This window comes from Palaemon carinicauda, chromosome 13, assembly GCF_036898095.1.
Source record: "Palaemon carinicauda isolate YSFRI2023 chromosome 13, ASM3689809v2, whole genome shotgun sequence".
In the NCBI taxonomy this organism is placed as follows: Eukaryota; Metazoa; Arthropoda; class Malacostraca; order Decapoda; family Palaemonidae; genus Palaemon; species Palaemon carinicauda.
In genome coordinates, this window is record NC_090737.1 from 144904995 (window position 1) to 144925338 (window position 20344).

At 43.0% G+C, this 20344-nt stretch overlaps 1 protein-coding gene across 1 annotated transcript in view; it reads left to right on the plus strand.

The window, feature by feature from the left end:
* LOC137652547 (uncharacterized) overlaps nucleotides 1–20344 on the plus strand; it is a 504806-nt gene that overhangs the window by 139936 nt on the left and 344526 nt on the right. The window contains exon 4 of the mRNA XM_068386031.1: nucleotides 10870–11123. Coding sequence (XP_068242132.1) covers nucleotides 10870–11123 — 254 coding nt within the window. The remainder of the gene's footprint in view (nucleotides 1–10869; nucleotides 11124–20344) is intronic.

A 20344-nucleotide genomic window follows, 5' to 3' on the forward strand; every position in this document is an offset into this window, starting at 1 on the left:
GGAAAAGCAGGATGCTATAAGTCTAGGGGCTCCAACAAGGAAAATAGCCCAGTGAGCAAAGGAAACAAGGAAAAATTGAATATTTTAAGAACAATAACATTAAAATAAATATGTCCTATATAAACTATAAAAACTATAACAAAACAAGAGGAAGGGAAATAAGATAGAATAGTGTGCCCGAGTGAACCCTCAAGCAAGAGAACTCTAACCCATGACAGTGGAAGACAGAGGCTATGGCACTACCCAAGACTAGAGAACAATGGTTTGATTTTGGAGTGTCCTCCTAGAAGAGCTGCGTACCATAGCTAAAGAATCTCTTCAACCCTTACCATGAGGAAAGTGGCCACTGAACAATTACAGTACAGTAGTTAACCCCTTGGGTGAAGAAGAATTGTTTGGTAATCTCAGTGTTGTCAGGTGTATGAGGACAGATGAGAATATGTAAAGAATAGGACAGACTATTTGGTGTGTGTGTGTGTAGACAAAGTGAAAATGAACCGTAACCAGAGACAAGAATCCAATGTAGTACTGTCTCTCCAGTCAAAGGACCCTCATAACTCTCTAGCGGTAGTATCTCAACAGGTGACTGGTGCCCTGTCCAACCTACTTGGGGGCCAAAGAAGAAGTCCTAGGATTCTTCAACTTCGAGGAAGACCCCGAAGGAGAAAAATCCCTTCTGGACTTCTTTTTATACCGGCAAACATACTTCTCCTATTGGGAGGCAGACCACCTCTGGCATTCAGAGCAGGTGTTGTCCTGGTCACAACGCTGCCTCCAGCAGGAAGGAGACAGCAAATACGGGTCCGTATCCAAGAAGGACATTAAAGTCCCGCAGGAGCAGCCCTCAGGTCCCTGACAAGTTTGCCTGAGGACGGCCAAGAAAAGAGCACACACACTGAAAAGACAAAGAAAGAGCAATTAGTCAGTAATGACAAGTCAATTGGTGAGGGGGAAGAGCAGCAATATTCGTTGTCCACTGAGCCAAAAGCAAAGTGGTTACTCAGCCCAGGTCTGTTAGTAAGCGGGGTAGCAACTACCCCCACTCCCCTGCTAACTAAAGGGTGAATGGTTAACCCTCGCTAAAAGTCTTATAGCTCGTCTTTCAGCTTCACCGAAAGTATTAACCCCATATAAATAACGTTGGTTTGTATTTAGTGACAACAAATTGATTTTAGAATGAAAATTCCATTTTTAAGTGTACAGTAAAGCAAAGCGCTGGGAACACTGCAGAAGTTGTGAAGTTGTTAACGATGGGGTTGGGGGTGGTAAAGGATTCAGTTGTTTTTATTGAACCCAAGATTCTGTTCAAATTCGGTAGCTCAAGGCAAGCTGTTTTCTTTAGTGGTGATAAAGAGCTAGAGTTGATTGTTGAAGGGGTGGGGGAGTTATAGGCTGTCAGTTTATGTATGTTGCTGTCATACTTGTTTGTTGTTTGTTTATGTTTATCCTGTGGTGTGTTTAGACTGTGATTTTCTCTTGCTTTGGTGTCTCACCCTTTGTTTGTGTATAGTAGCACTAATGGTGTCATCAGTGCTGTCTCATAGTCCAAGCTAGTGAAGATAGTTAAGGTGAGTTGCCAGTTCATTTCATCTCTAACCATTAAAACTGTGGCCTTCTTTATATCTCTGGTATAGTTTTGAAGGAGCTTGTGGCTAGGGCCACTTCACCCCCAATGCTAGTGACCCCAATGTTAGTGAAGCCAGTGCCTATAACCCCAGTGCCAGTGCCTGTGATCCCAGTTCTTGTGACTCATATGCTTGTGACCACCTGTGTCTGTGACTCCTCTTACAAAGCCTAGTGTTGGTGTCATTGCCAGTGAGCATACCTGCTGCCCCCCCCCCCCCACTCATTGACAGTGGCTCTCACTGTTTTTGTAACTAGGAGGAACTCCTGTACATGCAGTCTGCAAAGAAGTCTGGCAATGAAAAGAAATGAGTTTGCTTGGCATCTTCATCTTCCAGGTTTTCTTCTCTCTCCTTTTCCTCTTCTGAATATGGTGCTTCTTCTCCAAAAAAGAAGAGAAACTTGAAGTTAATCCTGTGTTGATTGATGTGCTTGTCTGTACATCTGGACGCAAGAGACCAATTACCCATACCATCATCAAAGTGATCAAGGAGCTCGGCACCCTACCTTACCCTTTCTACTTGGATGATGGAGTAGGAATACTGCTTTGGTCTCTCTCTCTCTCTCTCTTTCTCTCTCTCTCTCTCTCTCTCTCTCTCTCTCTCTCTCTCTCTCTCTCTCTCTCTCAAGCAGAGATAGTACTGCTTGGTTCTGATTTCACCCACTTGTACATTGTGTATTTAGCTAAGCCACTTGGTACTGGTCCTGCGTAACATAGATCGAGAGTAGCCAATCAGCGACTGGTCCCTTGTCCTGCCTTCCATGTTGGAGCCATCAAGTGGTCACTTTTTGATGATCTGCATTGAGATGGGGTGTATCACAGCTGTATACTTGGATGAAAGGGTTCCAATGAGATATGTGACTGATGCAAGTCAGCAGTTGTTAGTGAGTCAGTTTTTTTAAAAACTGGTCGTTTATAAACTATTTTTTGATAAAGAATGACTTCAAGTAAATCATCTAGCCAGTCCGAGTACCCAACCACCATCTCTGGAGGGAAGAGTACGCAGTTCCGCTTACGTCTCTAGCTTGACGTTTGAAACTATTTTCTCCCTGTTGTTAACCATGGCTGGTCTAGTTTCGGTCCAACATTGGTTTCATTGTTGGATCAGACCACTCATACTTGAGGGGAAAGAGATTGTTTTTGCTAGTGAATTGCTAAGCTTTAGCCCCTTTAGAGGGTTGAGGAGGCTTAGAGATCTCCCAATCCAAAGGTAACAGACTTCATGGAAATTCTTGCATTTATCCGTAATAGCAATGAACTCGGTGAGGCAGCAACTTCATTTGCTACAAGTTGGTCTTCAGTCATTAAGTGCCACTTCGGTGTCCTTCAGTGTTTAGATGTTCACAAAAATTGTCATGGTCGGACATTCTAGTGTAATATTGGCTTGTGTGAATGACCAGATCAGCTGGTCTGAGAGTTTAATAGTGCCCAGCTGGTCTATCAAAATCCTGCCTACTGTGCTTTCCAGGCAGCAGAGGTTCTATATGTCAGTCTTTTACTCCATCTCCTCTCCCAGTTGACTAGTCAGTGTCTGCTTTGATGTTGAGCCTTTCCTTGGAAGACTCGGAATGGAAGGTATGTCTTTCGGGGCTTCTCAGTTAGCATCCATGGAGGCTTTTGCCATGGCCATCTTCCAAGCATTCTTTTGGCTGGCTTGAACAGTGGTCAGGCACAGTGACGTACTTCTTCCAGATGACAGCTTTTACTTTCTGAATTGGAAGGCAGTAACTTGTCTTGCCCTCTTGTTAGCCAACCACTGAAACAATGGATTTTAATGAGGGGGGTTTTGGGTATATCGCTTTTCAAAGTAAGTTGGATCAGAGGCTTCTCATACATGGAGGAATGCTTCGATGTTGGGTTCCACATCTCTCTTCCCGAAAAGTGGTGTTAAGGCAACAGTGGAGGACTGCTTTGCAGGACTCCTTGATCTAGCAACTTCTTCCTGACAGGGGCAGATTGTAGTATCAGAGTAGTCCCTACATCCCACACTCCTAAATAGGAAACTCCGTGTTGTGTTTCCCATTTCAGACTCATGGGCTGTGTTTGAGGATACCCTACAGCACCCATGGGACCATTTGGATGCCTACGCTTTCCCCCATTCAGCCTGATTTGTTTACTTATCAACTGAGTGTTAACCACACTGGGTCTCAAGATGACCCTGATGGCTCAAGATAGCCACAAGCTGAATGGTATCCTGAGAGAGCTGCCTTCGAGGTCCATTCTTCTTGTTCAGCTGCGCCATCACAAGTACCTCCTCACTGTCACCCCTCCTCCCCCCTGAGTATTTGTTTGGCAATGGACTGATGTCTGTATACCGATTGATTAATTTGTATCATATAGTGCTGAATGGCCTTTGATGCCTCGGTGCTTGGCTTGAGGCCTAGATTTTATAATCTAATTCAATTCAATCCACTCCTGTCTACCAGGGAATATGGGCTATGTTCTGCAATTGGTGCTGTAGAAGGTGTACTTCTTCAGTCAGAGCATCTCTGGAGCAGATTGTAGACTTCCTCACCTATCTTTGTCGGAGGAAGAGCCTCTCAGTCATGGCTGTTAAAGGCTACTCCTCAGGCTTGAGCTTCATCTTTCAATAGAAGTTCTTAGACCTTCCCTCTTTGGGGAAGTTGTCTATGCTCATGAACGAGTTTGGACAAAGGAAACACTTAATTTTTGGGGAGATGGTGATAAAGTGTCTTGAATGTAAGCAAATCGGGACCGTGGGGTCCGGATTGCTTAAGTATCATATATATATATATATATATATATATATATATATATATATATATATATATATATATATATATATATATATATATATATATATATATATATTCAACCCATGATAAAAATTATTCATGTATAATGCCTTAATAATTGAAAGAAGGCAAATTAGGGGACCCCCCAGGGGACCCCGGTGTTTAAAAAATCAAATAACAGGTTTACTTGATTATGAAATTATTAAATCAACTTAAATTAAGGAATTAAATTAACTTAAACCTATTCGTGATCATATCATGGAAGGCAAGGTCGACCCACCCCGGGGTGAGACCTCGGTGGTGGATGAAGATCCCGCTGCCAGCCCAGCTTCGGACAAAGATCAGTGAGAGTCTGAACACACCTTTTGGCAGGTTCTGTCCATTATGAGGGCCCTTAATGGGTTACCAGATCCAAAAACGACCCCTCAAGAAGGCAAGGACATGGTCCTAGACCGTGTCTTGGGCACCCACAACCCTCCGAAGGTCAGTTCAGCCTTGTCCTGGTCCCGGGGGTTAAAGGGTGTCCGGCATAAGATCGCCTCCCAATTGTCTTCCATCTCTGAATCCTTGCATTCCTCCTTGTCCTCCAAACTCCTCCTACCTTCAGGTGCCATACAGAGGAGATATTACGACATTATGTACGAGACCTTTTCGACTATGTCATTCCCCCACTCCTTGGAAGAGCTGACCAAGGGAATCTCTCTTGAGAGGCTCTCTTCACGTCAAGTCTCATTCTCAGTATCTGAGATAATGAACCAAGAGAAGGTTGCAAAGTACGCCATGCAGGCTACTTTGTGGCTGGATCATTGGTTGGGATTGGTAGGAATTCTGGTACAAACCAAGGATTTCTCTAAGGATCGTACCAAAAAGACCTTGGAGACCTTCCTTCTCTAGGGCACTCACACCATAGAGTTTCTGGCCCACCAGGTAGTGACCCTGTGGGCCAACACCATTTTGAAATGAAGAGATGCGGTGGCCGAGAGATTTCACCAGCTGGTCCCGAACGCTGAGATCACTACGCTTCAAACCTTCTCAAAGGAGGGGTTCTTCCTCTTTGAGCCTAAGAATGTCAAGCAGGCTGCGGAGTGGTGGAGGATGTCCAACATGGACTCCCTCCTTCATAGTGCCCTCACGGATCAGCCCTTCAGACCAGCAGCCCCTCCAAAGACCAGCCAAGGAAAATCGTCATCGAAGAAAATGATAGCCGTCCCCAAGTCTAAATGGTGGGCCAACACCATTTTGAAACAAAATGATGTGGTGGCCGAGAGATTTCACCAGCAGGTCTCGAACGCTGAGATCACAAGGCTTTGAACCTTCTCAAAGGAGGGGTTCTTCCTCTTTGAGCCTAAGAATGTCAAGCAGGCTGCGGAGAGGTGGAGGATGTCCAACATGGACTCCCTCCTTCATAGTGCCCTCACGGATCGGCCCTTCAGACCAGCAGCCCCTCCAAAGACCAGCCAAGGAAAATCGTCATCGAAGAAAATGATAGCCGTCCCCAAGTCTAAATGGTGGGCCAACACCATTTTGAAACGAAATGATGTGGTGGCTGAGAGATTTCACCAGCAGGTCTCGAACGCTGAGATCACAAGGCTTTGAACTTCCTCCGTGTAGGAGTTCTTCTTCTTCGAGCCTAGGGATGTCGAGCAGGCTGCGGAGAGGTGGAGGAAGTCCAACATGGACTCCCTCCTTCATAGGGCCCTTATGGATCGGCCCTTCAGACCACCAGCCCTTCCAAAGACCATCCAATGAAAATTGTCATAGAAGAAAATGACAGCCATCCCCAAGGCTAAGGTGTCTAAGAAGCCCTTTCCTGTTAAGGATGGGAAAAGCAGCAAGTTCAACCGTGGAGTCAAACACAAGAGTTGGAGGTAAAAACCACAAATGCTAGGAGAGGTCATCACCCTGCTCGTCCACCAGTAGGGGGATGCCTTCAAAGTAGCTGGACCAGGTGGATGCAGCTCGGGGCCAAACTCTGAACGGTCTCCGTGATTCGCTCAGGGTATCGCGTCCCTTTCATTTCATCGCTCTCTCCACTGACCAAGAATCCAGTGCTTGTGAGGTCCTTGGTGATGGGATCAGCAAAGGGGCAGGCCCTTCGGGCCCAAGTCCAGACCATGTTAGAGAAGGGCACTCTCCAAGAGGTCCGCGACGGGTCTCCAGGCTTCTTCAGTCGACTCTTTCTTTTGAAAATGGCGTCTGGAGGCTGGAGACCAGTCATCGACCTCTCAGCTCTGAACAAGTTTGTCGAACAGACTTCGTTTAGCATGAAGACGGCAGACGCGGTCAGACTAGCAATAAGACCACAGGACTTCATATGTACACTGGATCTGAAGGATGCATACTTCCAGATCATAATCCATCCATCGTCAAGGAAGTATCTGAGATTCAACATCAACAAGACATACCAGTTCAAGGCGCTGTGTTTCAGCCTTTCCACAGCACCCTAGGCCTTCATAAGAGTGTTTGGCCTAGTGTCATCCTGGGCTCGCAGGTTCGGCATCTGTCTCCTTCACTACGGGACGACTGACTGCTCCTGGCAGACTCGGTGGCAACCCTTCTTCAGCACTGAGACAAATTTCTGAGGCTTTGCCAAGATCTGGGGATCATGGTAAATCTCGAGAAGTTTTCCCTCCTTCCCACTCAAAGACTAATATACCTGGGGATGGTAATAGACACCAATCTGCACAAAGCCTTCCCATTAGATGACAGGATAGCATGACTGGGGAAAGTAGCAAGTCCTTTCCTCAGACGAGAAGAACTCCCAGCCCAGAAGTGGCTAAGTCTTCTCGGACACCTATCATCCTTGGCCTGTCTAGACCCCAACGGTTGCATCAGGATTCGATACCTCCAGTGGCGTCTGAACTCCAATTAGAATCAGGCCTTTGATTCCCTGGACACTGATCCCCATGGGATCAGAGGAAAAGACGGACCTCGTACAGTGGTTGTCAGACGAGAATCTGCTGAAGGGTGTCGATCTTCTCGTCCCTCCTCCCGATTTGATGCTGTTCTCGGACGCAACAAAGGAGGGGTGGGGGGCCCACATGCTGCACGACACGGCCTCAGGCCTTTGGTCAGAGTCTGTAAAATGTACCTTCACATAAATCTCTTAGAGATGAAGGCCATCTTTCTGGCCCTTCAAGAGTTCCATCAGTTCCTGGCGGGTCACTCAGTGGTGGTGATGAGCGACAAGACCATTGTAGTGGCTTGCATGAAGAAGCAAGGAGGTACTTTTTATCCCATCTAGCAGTAGAGATACTAAGATGGACGAAAGTTCATTCAGTCTCACTATCAGCCCGCTTCATTCCAGGCAAGAGGAATGTACTTGCTGACAATCTGAGCAGAGCATCGCAGATAGTGGGTTCCGAATGGTTTTTGGATCATCTAGTTGCCAGACTTTGTTGGGTTCTCTGACTGTGGATCTGTTCGCAACAGCTCTGAATTTCAGGCTCCCGCTGTACTGCTCCCCAGCCCCGGATCCCAAGGCTCTCTGGCAAGATATATTCCAACAACGGTGGGACAACTTCGACATATATGCATTCCCACCGTTCTGTCTGATGAGAAGAGTATTCAACAAGACCAGAACATCGGTCAATCTTTTAATGACCCTCATATCTCTGCTATGACATCATGCGGAATGGTTCCCAGACCTTCTGCTGCTCATGACAGAGCTCTCAAGAGAACTTCCTCCACGACACAATCTACTCAGACAACCCATGTCAATGTTTACCACAAGGCAGTAGCTTCGCTACGTCTTCACGCCTGGAGACTATCCAGCATCCTCTCACAGAGAGAGAATTTTCGCAACGTTGCGAAAAGGATGTGTGGATATCTGTGGAAATCTTCTGGCTCAGTCTACCAGGTGAAGTGGAATGTCTTTTGTGGTTGTTGTCGTAGAAGAGGTCTCAATCCCCTTGATGCCACAATTCCATCAATAGCGGAGTTTCTCGTGTATTTGCGTGAAGAAATGCGTCTTTCAGTGTCAGCGGTTAAAGGCTATCACTCAGTCTTGAGTCTCGTTTTAACTAAAAGGAATGGACATTTCCTCATCACTGGAACTTCCCCTCCTCATACGAAGTTATGAACTTACCTGTCCTCAGTCGGGAGTGAGACCTTCGTATGAACCATTACGCTAGGCAACAGATTGCCACCTGACTTAGAAGAGGGGGTTCCTACTCGCCTGGGCATCAGCCAAACAAGTCGGAGAAGTTCATGGTCTCTCTTATGACGTCGCCTATTCAGGGGGGTGGGGAGAGGAAGGTTCAGCTTCGTCCCTGAGTTTGTTGCAATGACTCAGAATTCGGGAGTTTCGGATCCCAGGTTCAATTCCTTCCAGATAAATAGTCTCCGCTCTGTAACTGACTACCAAGACCATCTGTTACTATGCCCAGTAAGGTTTTTGAAGCGCTACCTCAAGAGAACAGCAGCAGCAGCTCAGCCCAGAGTGTCCTCACTCTTCGTAAGCATGGGCAGAACCAAGAGGAGGGTCACGAAGAGCACAATCTCTGCATGGATTCGCAGAGTCATTGACTTTGCCCTGAATCCCGACTCTCCTCCAACACGTCATCCCAAAGCTCATGATGTCAGGGCCGTTGATACATCCCTGGCCTTAAAAAAAAAATACTCTGAAGCAGGTATTGCAAGCAGGCATGTGGAAATGCCAAACAACGTTCACTGCCCACTACCGGCAAGACATGACCCACAGGAACTTTGATACGTTCTCTATCGGTCCTGTGGTGGCTGCACAAGCTCCTTATTGGTCAATTAGCTGAAGGTTAAGGGAATTGGTTACCTGGGTTTTAGTCTGAGTGAATGAAAAGGAATGTCTGGCTCTTTTCCTTTCTCCATCCTCCCCTCTTTTGGGGAAATTAGCATCCTGGAACCTCTGCACAAGATGGCCTCAAACCTCTGCAGGTAAACCATCGCTCCTGTGTGTAACCTAGTATTGTTCCAATACTTTGCGTCTCCATACCCTGGTGAGGTGGTATTGGGAATGTCTCGGTCTCTTCAGTTATTTCCTACAAGACTTGGAATAACGTTTACCTGGGCAGTCACATTGATAGTTTATCACCACACACAACTTAGGTAAGCCGTTGACCCTGCTTAGCAGGTTTAGCGAGATGTTAGAGTCTCCATATTGTTGCACAAAACTCTGCACAATAGGTAGTACCCTAGGTAAGGCCAAAAAGCCAGCGTGGCAGGGACGTCCACCCTCCTAATTGGCGAGTCACCCCTATAAATAGCGTTGATTTTTATTCCAGTTACGAAACAAATGACAAATTCGGAGGTAATTTGTATTTTTCATAATTATACAAACCCTAGCTATTTATACATACTTGCCCACCAGCCCTGTCCCCCTTGAAGTCCTATCGCCAAGCAAAGTGAGCGCAATCACAGGTGTGTGAGTGGGAGGGGCAGCAAGCTACCTCCCTAACCCCCCCCCCCCCTAACCCCCACACTAACTCAGGATGGGTAGTTAACCCTTGCTAAATTTTAATGGCTCGTCCTTTCAGCTTTTGCCGAAAGTATACCCCTATAAATTGCTAAGGTTTGTATCATTAGGAAAAATACAAATTGCCTCCGAATTTGTCATTTCACACACTGTCACATGGATTGCCCAGGCTATTTGCTCTGACATTTTGAAAGTTAACAAGGTTACAGGGTGTGTCTATTAGGCTCTTGCAAAGCACAGGTTTACACCCTGGGTCAGAAACCAGCCAATTGGTTGAGGACTTCCACACACCTAAAGGTGACTGTCCAATGTAAAGAGCGAAAGGGTTTGTTTAAGGTGTTGGAACAAATGAAAATTTTGGAAGTAATTTGTATTTTTCCTAACAATACAAACCTTGAGCTCTTTACACATACCTGTTCCACCATCACCTATTCCCCTAGAAAGCCTTGCCTGCAATCAAAAAGTGACGTCATGTTACTGGTGTAGATATGAGCTGGGTGGCTGGTCTACCCCCCCCCCCCCCTCTAACTAGTGGTGGGTAGCTACACCTCTAAAAATATATTTAGGCTAGTTCTCAGCGTATGCCGAAATAATATCCACTGTAAAAAGCTCAAGGTTTGTAATAACAACAACAACAACAACATCATTAATAATTAATTATTATTAATTAATAATTAATTAATAATTAATAATAATTATTAAAAAAATTATAAATTATTTCCAAATTTGTCATATTTTGGACTTTGGATTCTGTCTCCTCGGTTTCAGACCCCAGAATTTGCAGTGAACAGCCATTCTGCCTAAGGTAGATCAAAAGTAATCAGTTTCTGAATGGAAAGTGGGCTGGGCTAATCTGCATACACCTCCTGTTAACTACTCTGTCAACAAGTTAACTGCCATTCAAGCTCAGTTGAAGATATGTCCCTATTTTAAAGTACTGGTTTGGATATTTAGGAAAAATTCAAATATTTTAGATTAGTTATTTTGTTTTCTTTAGAAACCATATACATAGAGTACAGTATATACTTTATTTTCTGCAGGCTGAAGCAGAAGGTGCTATAGCACTACCACCTACTGCTGCCTCAAAATATGGCTCAGAAAATTTGAATAAAATGACAGCACCAAGAGGGCAACTTGCTTCAAAGAAAGTACCAGAAGATATGCTACGGCCACCTCTTCATGCAGCTCCAGATAGTGTAAAACCAAAATCCATAAGCCCTCAGTATGGTAGGCAGGATATAATGTTAGGAAACAGTTCTGAGACAAAGAAGATTTTGAACAACAAACATTCAGGGTAAGTATTTTGTATTTTCTTTTTCCCTTAGTTCATATATTGCTCACAAATTCAGTTTAGTGGAAAGATGATTTCTAGCTGCCTTTCCAATCTGCTTTGTTTGGGTGAATATGGTAATCTTTTGGTAGGTTTGTTCCTATGAGGATAAAAACCTTTCATCCCTTAAATAGGAGTGTCTTTAGTTGGAAGTAGGTAGTGGAAATCACCCGCCTGCCTGACCGAATCTCGTCGCTTTTGTCATCGGCTGCAACTAGTGCAGATCTACTTGTTGCCCTTCCCAAAAGTTAGAGCCTTCCTTATTAGCTCCTATATGAATACAAACCATCGCCCTTTAATAGAAATGTTATTACATCAAAGCAGGAATACCCTACTGTCATTCATCCAGACATTCACTTTCGGCTTTATCCATAAGCAGTATAGAAGGTCCCCAGCTTACAAACATATTAGCTTCCGAGAAGTTGTTTGTAAAGGGAAATGTTTGGAAGTTGTTACATTTTGGACCAGAGTAGACCTAGCCTAACTTGCATAACTATGATTTCCAGTTGCAAAAGTTAGCATATATATGTTTTTTGGGCTTGGCCATGTCGTCCTGATGGAAGGTTCCTTTAGGTAGCTTTTTAAGGGATATTTGCTACCGTGATACTCCCAGAGAATTAACCATAGGTCTCCAGAATTCTAACTCATGGCGCGAGTATTCTTGATATATCTTTAAGGACATCGCAAAATATCAGGGGACGTATTTTTAGATACGACACATAGCAATCTTCACCCCGAACAGATTTATTTCTTTGAGGGGGAAGAGTGGCGAACGAAAGGGGAGCCGTTATCAAGGTATCCGGTGGACCTCCTCTCTGTACTACTACGGGCCACCATTCCTTTGTCTGTACCATTTAAGCTAAGTGCGCTCCCACGCTTTTCCTGGTATTTGTTACAGATTTTTGGAATATTATCATGCAATCTCCAGCATCTTCATCCTCTGGAAAGTTGAGTATCTAATATTTCCTGTGTATAATTTTAAGGCTCTTTTCTCACAGTTAAATTCGTATAATTTAAGTGCGTTTGGTTGAGCGTAGCCGACACCGGAGGCGGCCATTTTGAGACCGCTGTCGCACATTATAAAACGGAGTGGCGAACGAAGGGGAGCCATTTTCAAGGTACCCGATGGACCCCTCCCTGTACTACTACGGCCCGTTATTCCTTGTTGCATTTAAGCAGGAATAGCCGCAGATAGAGTAGTTTCAGGTGGGGGTCTTTCCATTACATACTTGTTTGTTTTTTCTTTTTGAAAAGAGGGTGGTTCCATCAGGATGACATGGCTATCTCACCCAAAAATATATTTTTCGCTTTGCTCAAAATCCGTTTTTTGGGCTCAGCCCTTTCGTCCTGATGAAAGCTTACCAGAGAATTAACTTGAGAGTACTATATCTGTGGTTTTGTATAAGTGCCTTTACTTTGAATGAGTTAATTATATGATCTCCTAGACCTTTATGTATATGACCTTACCATTATTTGTCATATCCGGTAAGTTTGGAACTAACTTAGGGCTTCTTGCCCCTTGCAGGGAAATTGTCGACTTCGACTATAAGGATTCAGAGTTTGCATTTCTGTTGGAACAAGAGGGAAAGTTCTTCGAGATTACCTGGTTGTTCTTTGGAAATCCTACTAACAAGATTTCTATTTTAAGGAAAATAGAAAGGCTCTGGATATCTTTATTTGTAATTCTGAAGATAAGAAGACGCAGATACATTCTTTTGTTTTTTATTTCCATAGCCAAAAACAAAATATATTACTGTATCACGAGTAGGAATCTAGCCTGCATATATGAACATCTTGGTATATATATATATATATATATATATATATATATATATATATATATATATATATATATATATATATATATGTATATATATATATATATATATTTTTAACCGGTAAGGGAAGAATATACATATATTAATTCATTTGTTAAATACCACTCAATAATGGGAAATTAATTTGTTTGGTTTCACTTAGATATTGGATATGCTTCATCACTGTGTACAAATGTTCACGCGGCACTGGTGTTATTGGTTAGAATCTGAACCTATATAGAACAGTCCATAAATCAGCATAGTGATTTTTACTAAAAGGTATTACACTCGAAGGTGCTAACACCTGTTCACCCGATACACTGTTGAGTCCCAAAACAGTCCACTGTTCATCGCAGCTCTAGACGACAGGTTTTATGACACTACCTGCCGCCACCACAAAGTGTTTTATCTCGTGCACTTGCTTTGCATAATGTTTATAGAAGACTCTGGATGATTTTCACCGCAGAGCCTATCAAAGTCCATGTGTTAAAAGAAGTTCAACGAAGAAGCAACTTTTCATGGATCGTGACCTGGGGGTGTACTGTCAGGATCCGCTCTGTGAATGAAGTAGGTGAGTTTCGCCCTCAGTTGTTTTAGGGATAGGTTTGATCCTGATGGTTCACCTCGGAAGAACTGTCCCTCCTTGAAGTCTGAAGTTCTTCGAAGATAGACCTTAAGACACTCTACTGGACATAGACAGACATCTTCCTTCTGAGGGCAGATTCTCCAAGGACCCCACCATTTGGTGGGCAGTTCGTTTTTGGCGAGAAAGGTAGGATCAGGGAAAAGGTTCAGTTCTCCCTCTTCTGTGAACTGAATATGGCCTTCATTTCTGGATAAGGCCACCATTTTACTAACTCTAGCTCCTGAGGCTATAGCAAACAGAAATATCACTTTCTGTGTTAGATCCTTTAGGGTGCAATCCTCGTTGTTCATGTTCGAAGCGTAGTGCAAGACTTTGTCCAATGACCATGATATGGGCTTTGGAGGGGTTGCTGGTTTGAGTCTAGCGCATGTTATCGGTATCTTATTGAAGATTTCACTTGAAAGGTCCACCTGAAAGGCGTAAAGAATAGGTCTAGTCAAAGCTGACTTACACGCAATTATTGTGGTGGAAGCCAGGCCTTGTTCATGTAGGTGGATGAAGAAGGAGAGACAGAAATCTATTGATATTTCTGTCGGTTTCTTTCTTTTCACGAAGGAAACCCACTTCTTCCAAGACGATTCATATTGTCTCCTAGTTGAATTTGACTTGTATTCTTCTATAAAGTTGTTGTCTTTTGAGATTCCAAACCTTTTCTTGGCTGCTAAGGCGAGAAAATCATGAGATGTAGGTTGTTGGTTCTCGAGTATGAAGCGTAGATAGTCGACTTCTGAACCAGTTGGGATAGAACTGGGTTCGGTAGAGGGAACAGCTTCAGTTTCAATTCTAGAACTAGAGGGAACCAATTGCTTCTGGGCCATTTGGGGCCACTACTGCTGCTGTTCCTCTGAAGGATCTTAGCTTGTTCAGGACCTTCAGCAGGAGATTGGTTGGTGGGAACAGATAGATTTGATTCCGTCTGTTCCAATCGAGAGACATGGCATCTGTCGCTTCTGCTTGAGGGTCCTCGTAGGGGGCTATATATCTAGGTAGTTTCTTGTTGTCGCTTGTTGCGAAGTGGCCGATCTGCAGTTCTGGAACTTTTTCCAAGATGAAGGAGAATGAGTCTGCGTCTAAGGACCATTCTGTCTCTATCGGCTTTCGCCTGCATAGAGCATCCGCCGTCACATTGCGGAACGCTTGCAGGTGAACTGGTGATAAGTGCCATCTCCTCTTCCTTGCCAGGCGGAAGATGGCTAGCATCACGTGATTGATGTGAGGTGATCTCGAGCCTTGTCGGTTTAGACATTTTACTATCACCTCGTTGTCCAAGACCAGTCTGATGTGGACTGATCTGCAAGGGGATAGTTTCTTCAACATTAGGAAGACTGCCATAGCTTCCAAGATGTTGATGTGAAAGGTTTTGAATTGGTGCGACCAATTCCGCCGAGCTTTTTCTCAGAGAGTATATGCCTCAACTGAAAAGGAGTACAATTTAACCATAAAAGAAACCCTTTCAGTACAACTCAGGAACATAAATGGTGGTCTACCCTTAAATCTGCACTCTTTGTTGTAGATGCAACAGTTCCTCCTTTACTTAAACCAGATGGCTCAGTCACTCACTGTCCAAAGGAAAAGGCAACCCTTATGGCTGTTGTTTTTGACAGTAAACAGAGTAATGAAAAATTTGAACTTCCTCATTCCTGTTTTCATGAGGCTAAACTAGCTAGTTTAGCTTTTCGATCTCGTGAAATTAAAGCTTTGTTGATGGACCTTGATGCTTATGGAGGTGTAGACCCAAATGGGTTTTTTTCCTTTGTTTCTTATAAAGACAGATGATTTCTTAGCTCCAAAGTTATATGGGTATTTTGCGCAAGTTAGCAAGAAGAGGAGCTTTTAGCTCTTGTTGGAGAATTGGTAATGTTACTCCTCTATGTAAATGTGTTTGTGGTAGCTTAAGTCCCACTGATTACTGCCCAATTTCCATAACTCCCATATTATCTAAAGTTTTTGAACGTCTGCTGGCAAAACATCTTAATAGGTTTGCTGAAGGTAATCATCTATTCCCTAGTTTGCAATTTGGTTTTCATAAAGGTCTTGGAGCATGTGATGCCCTTCGTACAATCTTCAATGCTGTACAGAAATCCCTTGATTGTGGTCATGAAGTTCGTATGATTGGGCTTGATTTTAGTGCTGCCTTTGACCGTGTTAATCATGAGGCCCTTGTTTTCAAACTCAAAAAGTTGGGAGTGGGTGGGTCGTTTCTTAGCATTATTATTGATTTTTCAAGTAATAGATCACAAAGAGTTGTTGTTGATGGGCACCATAGTGAGTATAGGAATGTGATATCTGGTGTTCCACAGGGTAGTGTTCTTGGCCCATTGCTTTTCATACTATGTACACATGACATATGGTTTGGCCTAGAAAACAAGCTTGTTGCATATGCAGATGATGCTACTTTCTTTGCATCAATTCCATCCCCTGAATGTAAATCTCTCTTAATAGAGATTTAGTTAAAATTAGTGTATGGTGCAAATTATGGGGTATGAAGCCGAATCCTAACAAAATTCAGAGTATGATTGTAAGTAGGTCAAGGACGGTGGCACCCCAACATCCGGATCTCAGTATTGATAATGTTTCTTTAAATTTGTATGACTCTTAAAATTTTAGGTGTGATTCTGGACAGCAAATTTACTTTTGAGAAACACATTAGGTCTGTGTCTTCTCCAATTGCACGAAAAATTGGCTTATTGAAAAAGTCTTTTAAGATTTTCGGTGATCACTCTATTCTGAAGAAGTGTTTTAATTCTTTCATTCTACCTTGTTTTGAGTATTGTTCTCCTGTCTGGTTTTCAGCTGCTGATTCTCATCTTAATTTGTTGAACAGAAACTTATGGTCTATTAAATTTCTTATTCCTGATCTAGATATTAATCTTTGGCACCGTCGTTCAATTAGTTCATTATGCATTTTGCATAAGATTTTTCATAACTCTGACCATCCTTTACATTCAGATCTCCCTGGACAATACTATCCTGTTCGTAATACTAGGCAGGCAGTTAATTCTAATAGCCAGGCCTTCTCCATCATGAGGCTCAATACTACACAGTATTCTAAAAGTTTTATTCCAGCTGTTACCAAGTTGTGGAATGATTTTCCTAATCAGGTAGTTGAATTAGTAGAACTTCAAAAGTTCAAAGTTGGTGCAAATGTTTTTATGTTGACCAGGCTGACATGAGTCTTTCTGGGCTCCGATCTGTGCCGCCCAGTGAAATGCTCCTAAAGCACCATTTCTAAGGAATATAACTGCTGACATGAGTCTTTTTATAGTTTATATATGACATATCGGTTTTTGACGTTGTTGATAGTTTTGACATGACATATCTATTTTGACGTTGTTACTGTTTTTAGTATGATTTATTGTTAATTTGTTCCCATCATTCATTTATTTCCTTATTTCCTTTCCTCCCTGGGCTATTTTTCCCTATTGGAGCCCTTGGGCTTATAGCATCTTGCTTTTCCAACTAGGGTTGTAGCTTGGCTAGTAATAATGATAATAATAATAATAATAATAATAATAATGATAATGATAATAATAATGATATTAATAATAATATTAATAATAATATTGATATTTATAATAATATTAATAATATTAAACGGAAAAAAAATATACTTTAGGGTGAGATAGCCATGTCGTCCTGATGGAATTTCCTTAAAGTAGCTTCCTAAGGGATATATGTACTAGAGTGATATTCCCAGAGAATTTTACCTTTAGGTATCCAGAATTCTAACTCCTGGTGTGAATATCCTTAAATTTTCTCTCAAGGATATCGCATAATATCAGAGGACGTATTCTTGACACGCCTCATAGCAATCTGTACCCCTAATAGCGTTTACGCTTCAAGGAGGTGTGGCAAAATAAAAAGGAGCCGTATCAAGGCTACCCCGTTCTCGTACTACTATTGAGTATGATAACAGCGCCATTCCCACGATGGCGGACATTCCTTGTAGCATTGAGCATGGTGTCACAGATACAGTACCACGGGGGGGATACTGTGAAGATCTTTTCTTTTTAGAAGAGATGGGTGGGTCCATCAGGACCACATGGCTATCTCTCCCAAAAGTAGATTTTTCGCTTCGCTCAAAATCCGTTTTTTTGGCTCAAACCATGTCGTCCTGATGGAAGCATACCAGAGCATTAGTGTATCTGTGGATTTTCATCAGTGCCTTAACCTTATAGCAACCTTTTCTATGGTCGTGGGGACCAATTGAGACAAGTGACGTCACCGTTATTCGTCATCATCACTAATCATAAACAATGTTACTGCTTCCTACCTCCTACAGGGAAGAGTCATCTACACAGTAGAAAAGGGGTCTCGAGGTTAACATATATTGTATGACCAAACATAAGTATACACTGAATATACAAATAGTCTCATAGTTGTATATTTGCTGAATTAACATCAGTGTCTCTTATATCTATATTTGTGAGCATACAATTATATGAGGAATACTTACTTTGGTAAGTCGAAGAACTCTGGCATGTATACATACAATTGTCTGGCGAAAGCGGATGCACTACATTCTAATAGACATTTATTCCTAATAAATGACTAAAAGGGATGGTTAGTAAAACGAATGTAATATGACAATGGGATTATACCTGTAACGAGTACAGAGGCTATATTTTTTTCTTAAATGGAAGAAATGATGAGTGCTATTCTCAGACTGAAGAAAATTTATAAAACAATTTCTCTTCATAATTCCTGTACTGGTTACTTCTATCTGCACTGTGTACTACGAACACCGGCACTAGTGCTATCTGTATAATTCCACACCTGGGATTTTGAACAGAGCTAGTGTCACCATGGTAACACTTAATCAAGAGAGGTCACACCTAAGAAGGCTGATCGCTTCTCCCTTTAATTGACAGTCCCAGTCAATTAGCTGTTCATCGTAGAATTAGACGGCAGGTTAAGTATTCTACCCGACGTCACCACATACTGCTTCAGATCATGGACTTGCTTAGCGTAGTGTTTGTAGAACACACTGGATGATTCTCACCCAGTACATGTGCGAGGACTTGTGAGGTTCCAAGCTATTAACTTTTTACCACAGTAATTAGGGGGCAGGTTTTAATACACTACCTGCCGCCACAACGAAGTGTTTCAGTTCGTGCACTTGTTTTGCATAGTGTTTGTAAAACACTCTGGATGATTTCCATCCAGTGTATGAACGAAGACGCTCAAAGTCCATATACTGAAAGAAGTTCAGTGATGAAGCAATCTTTCTCGGATCATGACCTGCGGGAGTACTGTCCGGATCTTCTCTACGAATAAAGTAGGTGAGCTTCGCCCTTAGTTGTTTCAGGGATAAATTTGATCCAGAAGTTTCTCCTTTAAAGAGCTGTCCTCCCCTGAAGTCTGAAGTTCTACAAAGATAGACCTTTAGACACTATACAGGACATAGAGAGACATCTTCCTTCAGTGGGCAGATTCTCCAGGGACCCCATCTCTTAGTGGGTAGCTCGTTTTTAGCGAGAAAGGGTGGATCAGGAAAGAGATTCAGTTCTCTCACTTTCGTGAACTGAATGTTACCCTCATCTCTGGATAGGGCCACTATTTCACTAACTCTAGCCCCAGAGGCTATAGCAAATAGAAAAATAACCTTTTGGGTTAGATCCTTAAGAGAACAATCTTCATTGTTCACAGATGAGGCATAATGTAGGACCTTGTCCAAAGACGAAGAGATGGGCTTTGGTGGTACTGCAGGCCTAAGCCTAGCACATGACTTCGGAATCTTATTGAAGATTTCATCCGCCAGATCCACTTGAAAAGCATATAGGAGAGGCCTAGTCAAGGCTGACTTGCACATATTTATCGTATTGGCCGCCAGACCTTTGCTATGAAGGTGGACAAAGAAGGACAGACAGAAGTTCATTGAAATTTCTTTCGGTCCTTTTGCCTTCACAAACGCAACCCACTTTTTCCAGGAAGACTCATATTGTCTTCTAGTTGACTTAGCCTTGTATTCTTCTAAGAATTCTATATTGCCTTTTGAGATCCCAAATCTTTTTCTAACCGCTAGAGTAAGAAAATCATGAAATGAAGGGTTTGGGTTCTCTGTGATAAAATGAAGGCAGTTAACTTCTGAACCTTCGGAAATAAACATAGGATCAGAGCTAGGACCAGCCTCATCTTCAAGTTTTTCACATCGTCTATCAGCCCCACTAGAGGATCCTCGTATGGGGCTACGTATCGAGGTAGTTTCTTGAAGACGCTCGTGACGAAGAGGTCGGATTGCAGTTCCGGGACTTGTTCCCAACTGGGAGGGAATAGGTCTGCGTCTATGGACCATTCCAACTCTATCGACTTGGACCGAAATAGAGCATCCACTGTCACCTTGTGGATCAGTTGTAAATGAACTTCTGGCAGGTGCCATCCCTTTAAGAAAGGGATAGGTAACTTCACCTAGACTGTATGAGACGTTCAATTGTGACGTCTTATTATCGCTTCGGTGTCCCAGATCAGTCGTAGGAAGTCTGATCTGTATGGAGGGGGCTTCCCCACTCATGATAAGACCAGCAGAGTCTTGGGACTTTCGTGCTTTAATTTTTGTTTGAGAAGCGATTAAAGAGGGACCGATATCAGTCTTTTTCGAACTCTTCAAGCGTTTGATGCGTATTTTCTCCAGGCTCTTAACGCATCTTTCCGCTGTGCTCTTTGCACTAGGTCTGTCACTATTGAGAACTGGGGAAAGTTTAGCGGTTGTCCCTGTTGTCGTC